This window comes from Salvia miltiorrhiza, chromosome 2 (genome assembly GCF_028751815.1).
Source record: "Salvia miltiorrhiza cultivar Shanhuang (shh) chromosome 2, IMPLAD_Smil_shh, whole genome shotgun sequence".
In the NCBI taxonomy this organism is placed as follows: domain Eukaryota; kingdom Viridiplantae; phylum Streptophyta; class Magnoliopsida; order Lamiales; family Lamiaceae; genus Salvia; species Salvia miltiorrhiza.
In genome coordinates this window covers 46906114-46927248 of record NC_080388.1, presented here as the reverse complement: position 1 = coordinate 46927248, position 21135 = coordinate 46906114, and the positions used below count along the sequence as shown (strand labels likewise).

Here is a 21135-nt window from a genome sequence, read left to right as displayed (position 1 = left end):
ACCAAAAGCCGGGACGGAGGGAGTAGTATTGTATGTTTCTCTCTCCACAATAATAAATGTAAAGGTTATTTCTGTACATTTAACCAATGCTATAAATATTTAATTATTTTATTTTATTATACATGATATTGGGATGTACCAATTTACCCTTTTTTGTTGGACAAAATTTGTCCAATGTGCATAAAAGAGAGATCTAAGCTACGTAAATTCTACATATCTAAATTATTAGAACCATTCACCCAAAAGCGATTTCAAAATCAATTGCTTCTGGTATCATATTCGGGAGATGCAAGATCTTGTTTGTTTAATTAGAGGAATCGCTTTCTAGAAAGAAATCTTTGCTAATAAAGAAATAATTAATTGACAACACACAAATTTTGTTGTGAGGCTAATGTTGAGAACAACTGATTGTTTGCTTTAGATGTGATTAACTCTTGCAAAAATTAATTAACCAAAAATATTAAATAAGGGACCGATAATCGCATCTCTCAAAGCATTGATAAAGTGGCTCATGCCACTATCTCCAATCCAATATGGGACACTTCAATACACCCCCGCACGCGCAGCGTGGACTATCCCAAAACGCCACAGCGTGGACAATCCCAAAACGCCATCTGTTGACAACGATATTGAGGGCCCATCATTGGATTAGGTTGGCTCTGATACCATGTTAGAAATGGATATTGGGCCCATTTCTCCCTTAAAAGGCCTTATAAGGGAGAGAGTTGACTCACCATATAAAGTGGCTCATGCCACTATCTTCAATCCAATGTGAGACACTTCAATACAGTTGAAGGAGGCAGCCCGACGGCAATTCATAGCCGAAGGAGACGACGCGAGGGAGGAAGAAGAACAAGATGGTGGAGAGAGAGAGAGAATAATTTAATCAGATAATAAAACTTTTAACTAAAATATCGGGCAATGGAGGGCGAATAATTTAATTGCCGATCACGACCTAAGAGCAGCTAAGGCGATAATTTATTATACACAATATTTTTAATTAAATTCGGAAAATGGGGGTTTATAAATCTGCACACACTGCACAAAATGTGTAGTTGAAGATCAATACTATATAAACTGCAAAAAGAAAGAAAAAAGCAAATTAAAAGGAAAAAATAGTAAAAGCATGGAGAAAGCGAAGGCATACATTGCAGTGGTAGTGATACAATGCAGCTTCGCAGGCATGATGGTGTTGTCAAAGGCAGCTATGTCTGCGGGGATGAAGCCTTCCATCTTCGTCGCCTACCGACAGGGATTCGCCTTCTTCTCCTTGCTCCCCTTCGCCTTCTTCTTCACCAGGTTTCATTCTCATTCTCCCCCATTAATATTTTAATCTAAGCTTTTCTGTTATTTTCGCAATAATAATTGATTTGATCTGCAGCAAGGGGTCACCTCCTCTTACATGGAGTGGGTTATGCAAGATTTTCTTTGTTTCTTCATATGGGTAATATATTATGATTGTGATTTTAGTTCATGTCTTTTTTGGATAAAATATTACAAGTGTAGTGACTAGTGTGAGTTTTACGCAGATTGGCGTTGAGTTTCAATCTGAATTTAGCAGGATTGGAGTATATTTCGGCAACATTTGGTACAGCCATTCTCAGCTTTGTTCCTGCTTTGGTCTTTATCATGGCTGTTTGTTTAAGGTAAATCAGTAAACAAAAACGAAACTACATAGAATAAATAAGTGCTATCTCAACTAGTTTTGTTTGGTTTTTTTCTTTTTTGTTTCTTTCTCCGCCACTGTCATTTGATAAAGTTTAAATTCATTAAATTAATTGAAATGATACTTCACGGCTCATAGGCATTCACCCTTTTCTCCGGTCGGATCAAAAGAGGGTGTTTGACTGAGCTTATAAGCTCTTTAAAACAATTTATAAGATCTTTCAAAGTGTTTGGCAAAATAAGCTCCTAAAGAGCTTATAAGCTGTAAAAATAAGTTCTAAGAGCTTATAAACTTCCAAAAAATAAGTTCCTCTACCTCAACTTATTTTCTCATCATCTTATAAACAACTCTCATTTTACAAAAATAACTTAACTATAATTATTTATTTTCATTATATATCATTCCAATTTCATTTTACTTCGATTTTATCTCTTTAACAAAAAATTTCCATTACTAACAAAAAAATTATCTCTTTAGCTTATAAACTCAATTACCCAAACACTTTGACAACTTATAAAATCTTAAAAAATTACATCTTATAAGCTATTGAAACATCTTATAAGCTCCAAGAGCTTATAAGAGGGTGTTTGGCTAAGCTTATTTTAAAGAGCTTATAAATTCTTGAAGCTTATAAAATGTTTTAAGAATTTATAAAATGTAGTTTTTTAAGAGCTTATAAGTTGTCAAAGTGTTTGGATAATTGAGCTTATAAGCTAGAGAGAGAATTTTTTGTTAGAGAGAGAGAATTTTTTGTTAGAGAGAGAAAATCGAAGAAAAATGAACTTGAATGATATATAATGAAAATAATAAATTATAGTTAAAAAATATTTGTAAAATGATTGTTGCATATGAGATTATAAAAAAATAAGTTGGGGTAGATGAACTTATTTTTTGGGGAGCTTATAAGCTCTTGGAGCTTATAAGTTGTTTGAGAACTTATTTTGCCAAACACTTTGGAGGAGCTTATAAGCTCGGCCAAACACTCTCTTAGTCTCACTCTCATGTATTTTTTCTCTTTTTCTTTTATTGATTGAAAAAACGTTATAAAAAAAATAAAAAAATTGAGAAGATAAAGTAGAAAGTGGTGCGTTGTCGCTGACCGAACTAGAAAGTGTAGTCATTAATTCCTAGCCATTCCCTAACTTTCTTCCATACCTCTTGGTCGCACCGCATTATTTAAAGTATATATAGATATTGTCATTATTCACAAATTAATTTAATAATTTTTTTCTGATTTATTTAATTTATTTTTTAAATAAAAATAAAATTTATTATTTTATTGTGTCCTTTATATTGTATTTATTTTTTTATTTTTATTTAATTTTTTAATAAAAATAATAAAATTATAAAAAATAACTATAATATAGATAATACAATAAAATAAATTATTATTATTTTTATTTAAATAATTTATAGGTGATTACAATGTGTCTATTTAGCACCAATATTTTAATCTATCCACCCTCGTGAGTCGCCCTTGTAAGATGTGAATATCATTTCCAATTTGATTTGATTCCTTTCGTCACCCAACTAGCGATGGATGCGTGTTTCTTAATTAATAAATTAATTAAATCGCACCCAACTGTATTAACATAAGTTGATTTTGGTTTTATTTTAGTACTAATATAATTTGATTTGACTAACCAAATCAAACCATGTGATTTGATTTTGGTGACCGCACCAAATAAAATCGCCCACACCCCTATTTTTGGCTAAATATCACTTTAAACTCCAAACTATTTTCGCACTATTAATTATATTCTGAATTATTAAAAATAATTTTTAAAACTTTGAACTATTAATTTTGTATCAATTGTACCATTCATTCATTTTTTTAGCTTCAAAAATTTGACGTGGCTCACCGGATACCACAATGTATTTAGAATTATTCTTTTTTTGACCTATATTATATAAAACGAGTGATTATATGTATTACTCGTTAAAAATTCAAAGGATAAAAAATGGATAAAGGGTACAATTGATACAAAATTGATAGTTCAAAGTTTAAAATATTATTTTAAATAGTTCATGATATAATTGATAGTGCGAAAATAGTTTGGGATTTAAAGTGATATTTACCCCCTATTTTTTCCTAAACATTAAAGCATTAAGAAATTATAATCTACTTATGAGATATCAACCCTAATAATTAAATATAAAAAATAAATAATTACTCTTGTTTCAAGTTAAACGATCTCATCTTCAAATTTGAAATCTAAGATAACATGTTGATCAACAGAGAAACTAATTTTTATAAAATACAGGATTGAAAGTCTAGACATACGCAAATGGCATGGAGTAACAAAGGTATTAGGAAGCATAATTAGCTTGTCCGGAGCGATGGCCTTCACCTTCTACAAAGGCCACGCTCTCTACCACACTTCAACATCCCACCATCCCTTGGAAGATAAGCCTCACTCAAAACATCAGTGGATCATGGGCGCTTTCCTCGCCATCGTCGCCACACTCTTCTACGCTATGTGGATCACTATGCAGGCCCCACTCCTCAAACAATATCCAGGCAAATTTAGGCTCACTATTATGCAATGTGGCTTCAGCAGCCTCTCAGCAACGCTCTACGCTGCCGTGGTGGAGAGGCATTCATCTGCGTGGAAGCTTGGATGGGATATTCATCTCTTATCGGTTGCCTATTGTGTATGTCAACTTAATTTCGAAATCGATCTCTTAATTGTTTACCGCTTCATTAATTAATTGTGAAGAATGAGAATTTGCAGGGTGTGATAGTGGGAGGGATGGGTTATTGGTTGCAAGCTTGGGTTATAGAGAAGAAAGGTCCTGTTTTTACTGCCATTTTCAACCCGCTAGCGCTGGTTATTGCGGCCATCATATCAGCTTTTCTTCTCAACGAAACTCTTCACTGGGGGAGGTTAGTGCATTTCTCTCTTCAATTCTAGATCTTCGTTTTCTAAATACTACTTATTTCTCATTTCGCAAATTTAGGGGACGTTTACTTTGCATGATTGATAAAATATATGAGTATTTTTATAATGATCAAGATTAGAATTTGTCTAATTCCACCCTTTCAATGAAATAATCAAGGGCATTAGGATATTCCATAGTTCCAATTCATCAAAATAAACAAAGGATTAGCCATATTTTTATCTCTCAAGACTAATCCTCAAAAGTAAATGCCCCCTTAATTAATTCTATAAAGGAAAATTATCCTGTAAACTTGTTGTACCATACAACATGATGGTGCAAGGAAGACAAATTTTTCTGTACAACTTATTGTACCATACAATATGATGGTGCAAGTAAACACTCCCTTCAGTTGATTCGAACCTGCGACCTTGTATCTACAAAGTCGTGAGTTCGAATCCCACATGGAACACCTTGAAAATAAATAAGCTTAGATGGTTATCATACCCTGACTTTAATATATATGTCTCGGGTTCGAATTCCACATGCAACACCTTGAAAATAAATAAACTCAATTGGTTATTATACTCAGATATTAATATATGTCTTTCTTGCACGATCTAGTTGTATGGTGCAACTTGTTTTACAGAAGACCATCTCTCCTATAAATATATGTGACCAAAATATATACAATAAGTGTTGGAATATGAGATAGAATATGACTTTACTTAATAGAGGGTCTCCAAACTAGTTTCATTAGGTTATTACTAAGTCGGGTTGGGAAGTAGATCGAAATTTTATAATTAATATTCAAACTGAAAAAGCCTATAAATTTGAAACAAAATTATACTTTTGGTAAACATCAATTTTTGGTACATCGATTAAGCTTTTTTTTTTTGTTTTTTGAAAATGTCTCAACTTTAGCCCATCATTAAAACATTTTTGGCCCATCATTTCGGCAAAAGTCTACCATGTCAATTCAACGTGGACTACGTTCATGGGCTCTTTCCATCAACTCAATAGCGATTTAGGAATCCATCGTCTCTTTTCAGTTCAGTGTGCGTCGATACCGTCATGCCTTCGAGTGGTGTCGCAACACATCAACACTCAAAGATTGTGGTAGTGGCGGTAATGTTTGGGTTCAGCTCAAAACGACGTCGGTAATGACTATGTGAAATTCCTTTTCTTTTTGTTATTTCCAACAAAATTACCACATCATTTAAAATAGTTAACGTCCAATTAAAATGGTGGACGTCATCCGAAACACACCAACCTTCAGGCACCGATTTTTTTTTTGTGGAACATAAACAAGAAAAAAAATAATGATGAGTATTGTTTTGTAATTTCACTAAATTTGGAACATTTTAGAAAAAGCGCTCAAACGATAAACCAAAAAATGATATTATTATTTACCATTTTTAATCATTTTAAATGCCAAACTAAACTTATCCGAATATTGAAAAAAAAATGAATTGAACCAATTTGGAAAAACAATATAACCAAATTCAACATTTTGATTTGATTAGATTCGGTTATTCGAGTTTGAGAATCCTAAGTTGGATGTGTTGCAGTGTTTTGGGTTGTGGGCTGCTTGTGGCTGGGCTCTATTGTTTCTTATGGGGCAGAAATCGAGAAGCCCATCTTAAAGCCCAACAGATTTTGGAGGATGTCCATTCCGAGACGGCCGCACCAATATCACTCGATGGAAAGAGCCCATAAACATATTTATTTGTTTACATTTTCTCTAATATAATTTGTACTAGTACATCCTCTCGTTAGAGATGTAAACAAATCAAATCGAAATGAATATAATTGGATTCAATTCATATTCGTAAAAATAATTGTATATTCGAATTGGAATTCAAATATCTTTTGAATCTTATTTGCTATTTTTATTCGATTCGTAGTTCCGATATTTGTGAGATTGATATTCATCATCTCTTTCTGTCTTCCTCCCCAAGTCGTTGCCCTTACCCTATGGTTTAAGTCGTTGGGCCCGAAATTAATTAAATGGGCTATACGAAATTTGTCCACTACATACACTAGTTCGCGAATATTCGAATCGAATCGAATATTCGTTTCACTTTTTTACAAGTGTATTTTAAGCAATATAAACCGAATAATCGATTCAAATTTTCGTACTATTCGATTCAAATCAAATATATTCAATTCACAATTTTGAAGCACATATTCAATTTGCAAATATTTGCAGCTAGGGTTTGATGTTCGAATTTTATTTTTGAAATATGAATACTTTCGTTTGAACTGAATTTGAAATCAAAGTTTATTTTTAAAGCTTTGGTTAGCGAATCGAATATCACGATTTTTGAAATTTTTTATAACTAATTGAATAAAAAAATTATATGTTCAAATCATAAAATATGTATTCAAATATCAAAAATTTGAATCGAATCAAAATTATTTGATTCGTGTACATCCTTACCTCTTATGCGATGTATGTGCCACAATATATATTTTTTATTTTTAAAATTTTAAATTATGTAAAAATATCAAAATCACATTATTTATTAGTTAAAATAAGGGGTAATGGCCTGTAAATTCTCAAACTTTACCCACTTTCTCATTTTGCACCCATACTTTAATTTCAGCCTATAAATACATAAACTTTGTTAGTTTGCTGATTTTGCACCCGACAATGAATTACCCCAAATTACATTTGACGTGACAATATTATTTTTGGCATGGCACACACACGTGTCTCAAAAATAATTAAACGACCTCGTTTTGTACAGATAATGAGCCACATTAATTATTTAGTATTTTTTTTGTTTCCTCTCTCTCATAAATTAATGAAGTCTCTCTCTCATGCTTGCACAACTTAATATCATTTGTTCCCATGACCATATCGTTACCTAAATTCGTTGAAGAGTGCCATAAATTTGACGAAGAACTTTCCAGATCAGAATATCTCTTCTCCATGTCAAGAGTATTTTGAGAGAGAGAAAATTGAGGTATGGGTGCAAAATTAGAAAACTAACAAAGTTTAGGTATTTATAAGCCGAAATTAAAGTATGAATGCAAAATGAGAAAGTGGGTAAAGTTTGGGAATTTACAGGTCATTACCCCTTAAAATAATTGGTAACAAAAATATGTTAATGTAAATATTAATATTTGATTTAAAATAGTGTATAATAACAATATTATCAAGTAACAACAACTACAACAACAACTGCACATTGAAGAAATTATATTACTCATACTGGTGAGTTCGAGCCCAAAAACAAGAAGGAAATTAGAAAGCTTGAAGAGGAATAAAGAGTTTCTACTTTTGCACTCCCTCTGTCCGTCAAAAGTGGGCCACAATTACTATATCGGGTGTCCGCAAAGAGTGTACCACTTTCCTTTTAAAGAAATGATTACACCATCCACTGTAATCTTTTAACCTTACAAACACTTTTTATTTACAAAAAAAAACTCACCCCAAATTCAATCTCAGCCACACAACTCATAAAGTGGTGGGACCCTTTCTTCACTACATCAAAATCATCACTAATTTTATTAAATCTTGTGGCCAGCTAAAGTGTCCCATTTTTGGCGGACGGATAGAGTATATCTTTTGAATGAATGAATAGTTAGTTTTCATTTGAATATTCGCTCTCTATTTATAGGCTACCTCTTAAACCTAGCTAAACCCTAATATCAAAGGCACATTAACATAGATTACTCGGCCCGAGCCTCGTTAAAAAAGTCAAAATTACATATATTTTATGTCCATCCACTACAAAAAAAAAAGAGCTTTTAGTGGCATAATTACTAATTATTTACATAACTACTTAACCACAAATTTATAAACATACTTAAATAACTAAATAAAATATCCTTAAATCATGTGTCCAAAACGAACGCCTCAACTTCGATGGGATGAAGGGACAAGGGAGCATATTTTATGTAAATATTTGATTTAAAATGTAAAATTTATATTTATTTAAAGAAAATTCTCTCTCCTCTGTCATTTTTTTTAATAAATCTATTCTTTAATTCTTTTTTATTATTTATTTATTTATTTTGTTATTTTTATAATACTAATTTTTATTATTATAAATTCTTTTTTATTTTTTAATATTTAATTAAATTTAATTTTTATTATATTTATGATAATGATAATTGAGTTAGTATTAATTTTATATAAATATAAAAATATTGTTATGGTAAATTGAATCACTTTGTGGTAAATTGGTATTTTGGTAAAAAAGAAAAAAAAGAGGTTACATTCCCTTAAAAAAGATGTAACATGTGGAATTGATTGTACCAAAAAAGAAACATGTGGAAGTGATTAACTCCACTACGCGTCTCATTTATGTTCACAGGGACGATTTATAAATTTGACTTGTATTATCATCGATCACTGTGTAAACATACGAATATGACTTCGATTCAAAAGTTATAGCGTGTGTGCTTTTAATCCCCACGACAATACAATACATTTTATCTCCGCGATAATATAATAAGATATAAATTTATTATTTAAGATGAGATTATTTTTTTTATATCTTATTAAATTGAAATGATACTCTATCGTTCTTATAAAAAATATCTATTTTTAAACGATACGAATTTTAATAAAGTAGTTAAATGTGGTAAGAGTTTCATTTTATTGTGGATAATTTTTTTTATCAAATATAGATGGAATACATTTTATGAGAACGAACGAAAATGATAAATTTAATATATTTTATGAGGACAAAAAATAATATATTTATTTATTTTTTATGATATGGTAGAAATTATACCATTATTCCTTAAGTATAAAATTATTTATTTTTCAAAAAAAAATGTGATGTTCGAATATTTATATCTGCCCGAATTTTTTTATTACGTCAAAACAAATGAGATATAAGGTAATAAACGAAATTTATCCTTTACTTCTACAGTTATACCTCAAAACAAACACATTCCTTAAAGAAAAAGCATACTCTCTCCGTTCACGAAAGAACTTCCTATCTTTTCTTTTTGAAACGTCCACAAAAAAACTTCCTACTTATTTTTGGATTATACCCCACCATTTATAATTACTTACTTTTCACTTTTTTACAATTACCAATATTATAACACATTTTCACCACTTTCAATATATTCAACAACTTTTTCTCTATACTCAATAAATTTTTTTCTTAAAATTCGTGTTACTTCCTCCTAGAAAGTTATTTCATGGACGGAGGAAGTATTAAATTAAGTAGAATATGATTTTGCTTACACGATTAAAGAAAAAACAAACAAAAGAAAATTCAGATAAAACAAAGTAGAATATGATTTCGCCCAACAAATATATTAAGGAAAACCAAATAAAACAAAGTCAACGTCTTGTCGTCTCGTTTTGAAAGCGTCTTAACTACAGAGAGGAAAAAGATGCGCGTTAATAAATTGACTAAATACTGCCAAATTATTGTTTGTTCATGAAATTTTAATGAGGTTAGGCAAGAATACTTTTTTAATTTTCTCTTTTTGTTAGTAAAGCCGCAATTTAATAGTAAAACAGCTACGAGATTACCCTATTTTATCTTCCGAGCTCTTAATTTTATGTGAGCTTCATTGGCAGGGTCTTGGTTAGGGTAAAAAAAATTTAGCCCGAAAAATAAAAAATCGACTAGTCCGAACCGAAAATAACCCGAAACTGAAACTGAAAATAACTTGAAATCGAATGGACTGGCCCGAAACTAAGTGGGCTGGTCCGATTGACATCCCTACATTTAATAATCGGCACGTATTTCTAATTTTATTGTTTTTTTATATTTTATTTCAATAGACAACTATTAATATCACACTTAAGGTGAATGGGAGATGGAATTTTTTTTATGAATTGTATAATTAATTGTAAATTCGATTCCAGGTAATAAAATTTCAAATATATATGCCTTTTTTCTCTAACATCGGTCCCAATGCAGATTGGGTATATTCAATTAATTATTGTTTTGTTTAAATGCTTATCATGTTTTATTTATTAGTTTATTTTAATTAACTCTTTTATTTAATTATGTCTCTTGTTTTAGTTTAAATAACATGATTTCGCTAAGTCAGTTATAGCTTGAATTAATAATTATTGACCGATTCAATAATTCACGTCGCGGTTTTTTTCACGCGAAAATAAATGCATACTGATAAAATAATAACTCTGCCTCCAATAATATAAAATTCAGGATCATAAGTTGAAATTCATATCATACATAATAACTGGCTTTCATTAAATGAAAGGATGCAATAAATTATTATTACATTACTGGATTTAAATATAATAAAAAGAGCGGGTCATTACACTTTTTCTATTAGTATAGATTGATTCCAAAACGAATTAGGATTTTTATTGTGTGCCTCTTTATGCTTGTTTTGTAGGTGCAATACGTTGTTTCGAATGTAAGGGCAGGGCTGGGTCTTGAGAAAAATGAGACCCTGAGCGAAATTATAAAAATATTAACTCATCAATATATTGAAAAATAGTAAAATTTTCCCATTACTTATAAAAAATTACTTCATCTAGCATTTTTACTTTCAAAATCATCTATGACATCGTTCAAATCTATGTTATCTAAAATCTCTTAATCTCTTTTTCTATACATAACTAGTATTACTCTCGTGCGATGCACGGTAAAAAAAATTATATTTTTTAAAATATTATATTTAGAAAATAAAATTCCATAAGTTACTTATATTATTATATAAAATAGCTCTAATAAAGATAATAGCATTAAAATGAAGATAAAACCATCTTATAATTGGAGGCATATAAAATGAATGAACAAGATCTTGACAAAACCTTTTTAACTAACGATTATTATTATCTATTTAAAAAATTTTCACCAAAATATCTAGATATTTTTCTTTCAAATTTTCTATTTGTTTTGAAAGGATTTTTGGAACTTTTAATTACTTTTTACTTAGTTGCATTTCATAATATATTTTTTTGAGGCATTAATTGACTGTAAATCCACAAACTATTAGTGATTTTTTTTCCAACTATATAAAGTTGCAAATTGGGAAGATAGACATCTTCCCATATACAGAGATGGTGGCAGCCAAGAGATCAAGTAAAAATAGGGCAGCAGGTACTCTAGAGCAGAAGTCAATAGAAAGCATCACAAAGGATGTTGTTAGAGAGGGGTTCATCAAGTAGGTAATTGTTTTAGTTTAGTCCAGTTCAGTTTTTTTGCTTTAAAGAGGTTTTGATGCATGTATGACCAATTGTGGCAGCTTGTACCTGCCATGCCATCAAGGCCAAGTGGCCCTCTTTTTACAGCAAGGATGTCTATATACAATAAGATAATGCACGACCACACATCAGAAATGATGACTTAGAGTTTAGAGAGGTTGCATCAAGTGATGGTTTCAATATCAACATTGTTCATCAACGTCCAAACTCACCCGACACCAATATCAATGACCTTGGTTGGTTTAGGGCAATTCAAAGCCTACAACAGGAGACTGCATGCTTCAATGTGGATGATTTAGTAAAAGCAGTGCTATCATCTTCTTTTGAAGACCTATCCCCTATGACTTTGAATTGTGTGTTTTTTAAGCTTACAAGGTTGTATGCTTAACGTATTTAGTTAGTTGAATTTTGATAAGTTAAATAATTAAGGTTTGTGTATTCTTTCGACATTCAATAAAAAATCAACAAAATTACACTATTATTTGCATATGTTCTGGTATTTTGTGAATTTTAATTAATAGACTAAGTTTCTTTCCCTACTTCAGTTGATGACGTTTTCCTATATCAGTTGGTATTCAAAGTCTTGCTACGATCCTCCTACGTGATGTATGTATACTCATGATGATATTCGCGAAAAATCCTTGGCCTTGGTCAATATAACTTGCAATGTTGTCATCTGCCTGATTCTCTTAATGGGATGATTTAGACGAAGATAGATAATTCTTTTGTGATTCGGACAACGATAATGCTCAATTTGATCTGCTTGATAGTTACATGGGTCTTTCAATTAATGATTACAATCCATCTTCTATTTCGCAAGAGAATAACGTTGAAGATTATACGAATCTTTCAATTTAAGATGATTACCCATCTATTATGCTACATTGAGAAATTTTACCAGATCGATGATGTTGAACAAGTTGTAAAGGTGTAATGCGAGTCTGCATACAATAAAAAAAATATTTTAATGTGCAATCAAGTTATTGTGCACTCGTTATTATTGTTGATATTATGGATCAGTTGTCTCTAGTGGCAGAACATCGTCCCCCTTTTACCTAGACTAGTGTGGCTTCCAGTAAGTCCTAATGTGATTGTAGATCTACATTTATAGTTTTTCGTGTTCAAACGAGACGATTTTATTTGTTAAATGGACAATGTTAAAGACAAAGTCACTACCAATGTTGGTCGTCCAGAGGTGCACTTTGAGTTTTTTATGCCTTCTGCGAGTGATAATTCTTTTAGAGATGAAGCTTCATCTGATTCGAAATGACAAATCGGTTCGATGCAGAGTAGAATGATAGAGAATGGTAAGTACATGTTTTATTGATTAGTTTATTTTAATTATTAGATTTTTATTTAGTTATGTCTCATGCTTTAGTTTACGAGCTTGACTTATTTAGTTAGTTCATATATATAGGATTTTTTTTAGCAAAAAACATAATTGAATAAATAAAAGAGATGGAAATAAATCACACATTAAGCCCTAGTGTGTGTCTGCACACACTTTCAATTTGGTTCGGTTTGGCGGTTCTGGTTCATTTTTGCTCAACCCTAGAATCAACGAAATGACAATTTTATATGCGTTCTTTTTCGGTATTTTGTTGATCTTAATCAACGGCCTAGACGTTTTCCCTGCATCAGTTGATGAGAATGACGCTTCCATGCATAATAGATTCTTTATCCAGTGTTTGGAAATGCCAATTTTTTTTTATTAAAATTATGAATTTATACTGATTAATTAAATATTTAACCAACAAATGTAATAACTAAATTGTAATTAACATGCCTAACTTTTTTTTATATATAATAAAAACAATGTACATTATTAAGGTATATTCCACGTGAATTGTAATGCAAAATTTAATTAATTATTATTAGTAGTAGTAGTTATAATAGTAGTAGTAGTAGTAATGGTTTGGTAATAATAATAATCATGATAAATAATACTCCATCCGTTCACAAAAAATAGTTCTTTTTTGTCATTTTGGGATGCCCACAAAATATTAGCTCATTTCTACTTTTGAAAACTATCTATCACATGGTGGACTCTATTTTCCACTCACAATACAATTAATTATCATTATTATCACTACTTTTTGAGTGAGACCCTTTCTCTACTCACAATAAATTAAACTATTTTCATTAATGCCACTTTGGAATAGTAAAAAGAAAAATTGTCCACTAAGATAAAAAATTTAAAAATTTGCTACACTTACCATTTTACCCTTCACATAAAAAACCTAAAAATTATCCACGAATTCACAATCAAGTCGAATTCACAACTAGCACTAATTTCAGTTATGAATTCAAACTTTAAAACTCGATTTCACAACTGAATAGCTAGTGTTGATAGTGAATATGAGTTTTAAAATTTGAATTCACAACTAGAAATAGTGTTGATAGTAAATTCATCGAGTTGGTTGTGAATTCTAGTTCCAATTGTGAATTCATAGATGTGGTTGTGAATTCAAGAAAATTAAGTTGTGAATTCATAGATCTCACTGTGACTTCAAGAACATTAAGTTTTCATAGATCTGGCTGTGAATTCAAAGATTTGGTTATGAATTAAAAAACTAGTCAATTTTTAAAGTTTTTATTTGATAGGCTAATTTTTAAATTTACTATAGGAAAGTGGCCAATTCCATATATTACATCATCACAAAATTACCACTTAATTTCGAAATTGACTTGAATTTGAGTTCAAATTGAAAATTACTTTTTTAATAGTATACTAATATTTGCATCTTATGCAAGGCATGAGAAATATGTTTATATTTCTATATTTATATAAAATTAATACTAACTTGATTATCATATTTATAAATATAATAAAAAATTAATTTTGACATAATATATTTGAGCTAAATATTTAAAAAAATTAAGAAGAATTCACAATAATAAAAATTGAGATTATTAAAAGGCAAAAAAATTAAGTTAAACAAATAAAAATAAAAATAATTAAAAATTTATTTATTCAAAAAAAGATGAGAGATGAGAGAGAATTTTTAAGAATTCAATCTTTAAATAAATATAACTTTTACATTCTAAATCAAATATTTACATAAAATATATCAAATTAAAGTTTTTATCATGATCTTTAATTTGATATGCATATTAAATATTTTAAAATTAGTTGACTTTCACAATTTTAAAAAGAAATAAAAATAAATAAAAAAATATATAATTTATAAATAAACCTTCAATTTTTTTATAACCACAAAATCACCACTTAATTTTGAAATTGTTTTCAAATTGAAAATTATTCTTTAATATACTATGGATATAGAGTATGGATTATTGATATAGATTATAGATATAAGAAAATGACGGGTCAATAATTTCATTGGTGATCATGACCAAGGCCATATATTATCTTTTATATAGGGCTGGGAATCGGGTCGGGTTCGGGTACCTTATCCGAAAAAATCGGGTACCCGAACCCGAAAATCCCCTAAACCCTATACCCGACCCCGACCCCGAAATTGAAATCGGGTACCCTAATAGCCGACTCGGATACCCGAGTCGGGTATTCGGGTACCCTAAATTACCCGATCTGTAGCAACTTTCAGATCTGTACAGAATTTCATTTTTTTTGCTCAATTCTCAAACTCTAAGTCGTAGCAACTTTCAGATCTGTAGCAATTCTTCATTTTGTACAAGAAAGCATATCTGTTTATTTAAAAAAAAAAAGAGGAAGAAGAAGAAGCAGTAGCGCCTGTTGGAGCTCGGAGGCGGTGCGGCTGCTGCGGGGCGAAGTCGTAGGCGGCGGCGGAACTGACGGGAACGACTGGCGAGGGTCGAGGGTATCGGAAACAGCTGGGCGACTGAGCAAGGGTCTCGGATCTGGGGGCGATTGGCGAGGGTCGCGACGTCACGGAGACGGGAACGACGGGCGAGCGAGGGTCGCGGACTGGGGAGGCTGGGAACGACGGCGACGCGCCGACGCTGGGCTGGCGAGGGACGACGACGAGTGGGGCGGCCGGCCGGGGCTGGACTCTGGAGTGAGAGCCGAGAGGAGGGCCGGCGGGCTGGGAGTTCAGTTTGAGAATTGGGAGGGATGAATTGATTTGGGAAAGTGATACACAGTACAGGGGGGAGGGTTAGGGGCTGGGAGTTTTAGATTTCATATTTATTATTTAATTTAATTAAATAGTTTAAAATTTATTAATTAAAAATATCGGGTAATTCGGGTATACCCGATCGGGTATACCCGATACCCGAATATTTCAACCCCTAAATACCCGATCCCGAAAAAATCGGGTATCGGGTACCCTATACCCGATTTTTTCGGGTCGGGTATCGGGTACCCGATTACCCGATCCCGAAATTCCCAGCCCTACTTTTATACATAGAATATTTAAATTAAATTGAGAAAGTGGGTTATTAATCGACACACATTACACAAAAGGTATAGTTGATGATCAATACTATATAAACTGCAAAAAGAAAGAAAAAAGAGAGAAGCAAAAATAGTAAAGGCATGGAGGAAGGGAAGGCATACATTGCAGTGGTAGTGATACAGTGCAGCTACGCAGGCATGATTGTGTTGTCAAAGGCAGCTATGTCTGCAGGGATGAAGCCTTCCATCTTCGTCGCCTATCGACAGGCATTCGCCTTCTTCACCTTGCTCCCCTTCGCCTTCTTCTTCTTCACCAGGTTTCATTTCGATTTCAATATCCACCATTAATTAACATTTTCCATCCTTTTTTCTTTTTCCCGCAATAATAATGGATTTGATCTGCAGCAAAGGGTCTCCTCCTCTTACACGGACTGGGTTATGCAAGATTTTCTTTGCTTCTACATTTGGGTACTATATATTATGATTGTAATTTTGCTTCATTTTTTTTTTGGATCGAATATTATGAGTGACTGAGTGAGTGATAGTTGCGCAGATTGGCTCTGTGTTTCGATCTGGAATTTACAGGATTCGAATATATTTCGGCAACATTTAGTACAGCTACTTTCAGCATTGTTCCTGCTTTCGTCTTTGTCATGGCCGTTTGTTTAAGGTAAATCATTAAACAAAAACGATAAAGTTTTGTTTGGCTGTGTGAAATTAATAATTAGTGAGAAGAAACATTTCCACTACAACAACTTTTGTTTGGTTTTCTTCTTTTTTGTTTCTTTTAATGCCATTTTCTTTTGATAAAGTTTAAATTCATTAAATTAATTGAAATGCCACTTCACGAGTCATACGAACCGTGTTTTTTTAATTTAATTTAATTTTAGTGCCAACCCGCATCAAATAAAATCGCCAACACCCCCTATTTTTTTTTTACTACGTACAAATCAAAGCTTTCAAAAATTATACCCTAATTATGAGATATCAACCCTAATAATTAACAATTAATGATATAAATAATTATTTATTTTGCAAGTTAAACGATCTCATCTTCAAATTTAAAATCTATGGTAATATGTTGATGAATAGAGAAACTATTTTTTTTTTTTAAATATAGGATTGAAAGCTTAGACATACACAAGTGGCATGGAGTAGCTAAGGTATTAGGAAGCATAGTAATCTTGTCCGGAGCGATGGCCTTCACCTTTTACAAAGGCCACGCTCTCTACCACACTTCAACATCACACCACCCCTTGGAAGATAAGCCTCACTCAAAACACCAGTGGATCACGGGCGCTTTCCTCGCCATCGCTGGCCAACTCGTCTACGCTATGTGGCTGACTATGCAGGCTCCACTCCTCAAACAATATCCAGGAAAATTCAGGCTCACCATTCTGCAGTGTGGCTTCAGCTGCCTCTCAGCAACACTCTACGCTGCTGCGGTAGAAAGGCATCCATCCGCGTGGAAGCTTCGATGGGATATTCATCTCTTATCGGTCGCCTATTGTGTATGCCAACTTAACTATGAAATTGATCTCTTAATTGTTTATAGCTTCATTAATTAATTATGGAGAATGAGAATTTGCAGGGGGTAATAGTGTCAGGGATGAGTTATTGGTTGCAAGCTTGGGTTATAGAGAAAAAAGGTCCTGTTTTTACCGCCATTTTCAACCCGTTGGCGCTCATTATTTCGGCCATCTTATCAGCTTTTTTCCTCAACGAAGCTCTTCATTGGGGGAGGTTAGTGAATTTCTCTTTTCAACTTCATATCTTCTTTTTCAAAATACTATTATTTCTCATGTAGCACATTAATTTAAGGAATTCAATAAATACATGTGACCGCAATATATCACATGGGATTCTCTGTCCCACTATTTTGTGTGTACCACCGTGTACCACTCTTAATTTATTATAATTTTTAATTATATTTTCTTCTATTCTAATTTATTATACTTTAATATTATAAAAAGATAATTAACAAGGGTTCACTCATTCAATTAGGGTTCACTTATTTTTATATTTATTTGAATTAATAATTGATTATTTGGGTTCATTAATTCAAAGTTAGGGTATATAATTTTTTAAAATTTCAATTTTTTGTGATAAATATTAATTAGAGTTCATAATATAATAATATTTTTTATTTTTATAAAAAATAATTATAAAATAGATAAATTAAAAATGGTACACATAAAATAGTGGGACAGAGGATCCCATCTGGCAATATATATGATCAGTGTTGGAATATGAGATAGAATACGACTTTACTTAATAGTGGGTCTCCAAACTAGTTTCATTAGGTTATTCCTAAGCCGGAGTTTGGAAGTAGATAGAAATTTTATAGTAATTAATATTTGAAGCAAATATATAAGCCCAAAAATTCCGAAACAAAATTATTTTTTCAGTAAACATCACTTTCTAACCCATCGATCAGGAGCAGAACATGGAATCTAGGGTGGTCTGAAGCCAACCTCCAATTTTTCATTTTTTTTAAATAAACTTATAATTGAATTAATAAAGAGGAGGAACATAAGAGGACCCGTCACTCACCAAATTCTAAAACACTTGGAGCATCGCCGTAATTAACAATTTGGAAAGCTTAATTGCTCATGAAATGATTAAAAGTGATAATTATTTATTTTTCCCAATTAGTTTGTTGAATGATTGAGTTGTCATTTATTTTACTCGCAGTCATTATTTCTATTAAAAGAGTATTTTCTATAGAATGTCAAGAGTGATTTGCGAAATCATATGCAAAATGAGTGAATGAATGACAATTTAGTTGTGTACATTAAGAATGATCTCAATAATTGATGACGAGAAAATCTTGCCACATTTTCAATTGATGAATATACATCGAAACTAGTTATCATTGCTTTCTCAACCATAAAAAATTATCTCTCCAAGTATCTATCCTCAGGTTATTTGTAGTGTATTGATCTATTTAATGTATGAAAACAGTGTTAGTTTTTTAAATTAAAAAGAAGTGAACTGTATGGATTGTCCAAAAAAGTTTGGCTTGGGGGCTATCTTGTACAAATTCAGTGCCTCTAGTGAGAAACTACGAGCGTTTTTAGAAAATGTCCCTACTTTAGCCCATCGTTAAATACAACTCTTCAGTCCATCATTCCAGGGAAAGTCCACCATGTGAATTCGATGTGAACTATTTTAAATGATGTTGGCTGTTAGTGTCTCTGAGGAATTTGCCCTTCTTGTTCACTTTGTTTCCGATCACGTAGCCCATCAAATCGATAGTGATTCTGGAATTCATCAGCTCTTTTTAATTAATTCAACATGCGTCGATACCGCCACATCCATATGCCGACATAGTTGCCGAAGAGAATATTTGAAATTTGGTACAATTGCTTCGAAAAAATGAGTTTTGGAACATGGGAATTTGTAGAAGAGAATGTAGTAGATTGGATAGAAGTGCAACCATGTCATATCAAAAACCGTGAGAGAAAGTGTTTGTTCCGCCGCCGCAACACGGTAGCGCTCGAGGATTGTGGCGGCGGCGATAATATTTGATTTAAGCTCAAAACGATGTTGTTAATGACTATATGGAATTTCTTTTCTTTTTGTATTCTAACAAAATTGCCACATCATTTAAAATAGTCAACGTCGCATTAACATGTTGGACGCCCATCAGAACATGTCAACATTCAGGCACCGAATTTTTTGCAAAACATAAACAATTTTTTTTTTTTTGCAACGATGAGTTGTCTTGTAATTTCGCTAAAGTTGGAACATTTTCAAAAAATCGCTCAATTAAGGGTCAAAAAGTGATATTTATCTATTCTTTCAATCATTTTTATTGATTTTATTTAAATAATAGAATTAAATTAATTTGTATAAAATTATTATATATATATATATATTTCTAATTTCGATTTTGTTCAATTCTGAATTGCCAAATTGAATTTATCCAAATATTGAAAAAAAAAAAATCAAATTGAACCAAAAAAATTGGAAAAAAAATCTAACCAAATTCAATATTTCGATTTGATTACATTTGGTCATTCAGATTCAAGATATTTTACCCACTCCTAATCCTAAGTTTGGATGTGTTGCAGTATTTTGGGTTGTGGGCTGCTTGTGGCTGGGCTATATTGTTTCTTGTGGGGCAAAAATCAAGAAGCTCGTATTAAAGCTCAACATATTTTAGATGATGACCATTCTCAGACTAGTGCGCCAATTTCATTCAATGGAAAGAGCCCATGAACATTTTTTTTCATTTTCTCTTATTTAATTTGTACTAGTATAACACTACCACCTCGTGTGATGCACGTGTGTCGTTATAGTTACATAAAATAATAAGTAATATTAAATTGTACTCCCTCCGTCCCATTATCTTAGAAATAATTTCCTTTTTAGATTGTTCCAAGTAACATGGACACATTTCTATTTTAGCCCTGCAAATCTAAAATGACTCCATTAATATTATAATCCATTTACATTGCAAGATAGCCCTGCTAAATCACGAATGTATCTGAAGCAAGAACCACGTTTATTGTTGCCGATTGAATTACACAAGTTAAACTAAATTAATTTCTGATCGTTTACTAAAATTTTTGAGAGTTTCTTCTCATTTTCCATTGGAACAATGAAATTGTTTCTAACTTCCATCGCTGGAGTGGTTCGCCTTGGAGAGATATATATATCTGCATCATAGTATGCAAAGTGTTGAGCATATATTAATTTAATGACCTCATATTGTATTTTTCAGGTATGCTTACAGTTGAATCATATGTTTCAAACTCGTTTTATTTTGATAGGAATTTATGTCCAAATTTGCAAACAATTACACATGATTCACAAATTTTTTTTTATCAATTTTTCTGGCTTCTTACACTTGAGATATTTTCATTTAATAAATTTCTATGCAACTATGACATTATTCTAGATTCTTAAATCTACACCATGAATATGTGATTTATTTGTTTTTTTTGGTAAAGATCAATTATGCTCATAATGATACTACTGGAAAAGATAAATTTGTATGTTTTATGCTGGACAAGAGAGACGTACATAACGTAAAACCTTTATTTCAAGCTAATTGGACATCCTTTGGTGGAAGTGGTAGTT

The 21135-nt window shown here is 31.7% G+C and overlaps 2 protein-coding genes across 4 annotated transcripts; both read left to right on the top strand.

Annotated features, from left to right (window-relative positions):
* Positions 1-927: 927 nt before the first annotated feature.
* LOC131011743 (WAT1-related protein At1g43650-like) lies at positions 928-6444 on the top strand. Of its 3 annotated transcripts, XM_057939569.1 has the most exons (7): positions 933-1299; positions 1382-1444; positions 1530-1646; positions 3931-4321; positions 4402-4553; positions 5599-5706; positions 6118-6444. In XM_057939569.1, exons 1-7 carry the CDS (start codon positions 1127-1129, stop codon positions 6263-6265), a joined length of 1152 nt encoding a protein of 383 aa, XP_057795552.1. In that variant the 5' UTR covers positions 933-1126; the 3' UTR covers positions 6266-6444. The 3 variants fall into 3 exon arrangements, with proteins under 3 accessions (XP_057795553.1, XP_057795552.1, XP_057795554.1); XM_057939570.1 differs by lacking the exon at positions 1382-1444 and having other exon boundaries at positions 928-1299; XM_057939571.1 differs by lacking the exon at positions 5599-5706 and having other exon boundaries at positions 957-1299.
* A 9646-nt stretch (positions 6445-16090) lies between these two features.
* Positions 16091-20434, top strand: LOC131011742 (WAT1-related protein At1g43650-like). The gene is made up of 6 exons (XM_057939568.1): positions 16091-16364; positions 16453-16515; positions 16601-16717; positions 17168-17558; positions 17639-17790; positions 20124-20434. Exons 1-6 carry the CDS (start codon positions 16189-16191, stop codon positions 20269-20271), a joined length of 1047 nt encoding a protein of 348 aa, XP_057795551.1. The 5' UTR covers positions 16091-16188; the 3' UTR covers positions 20272-20434.
* Positions 20435-21135: the final 701 nt, after the last annotated feature.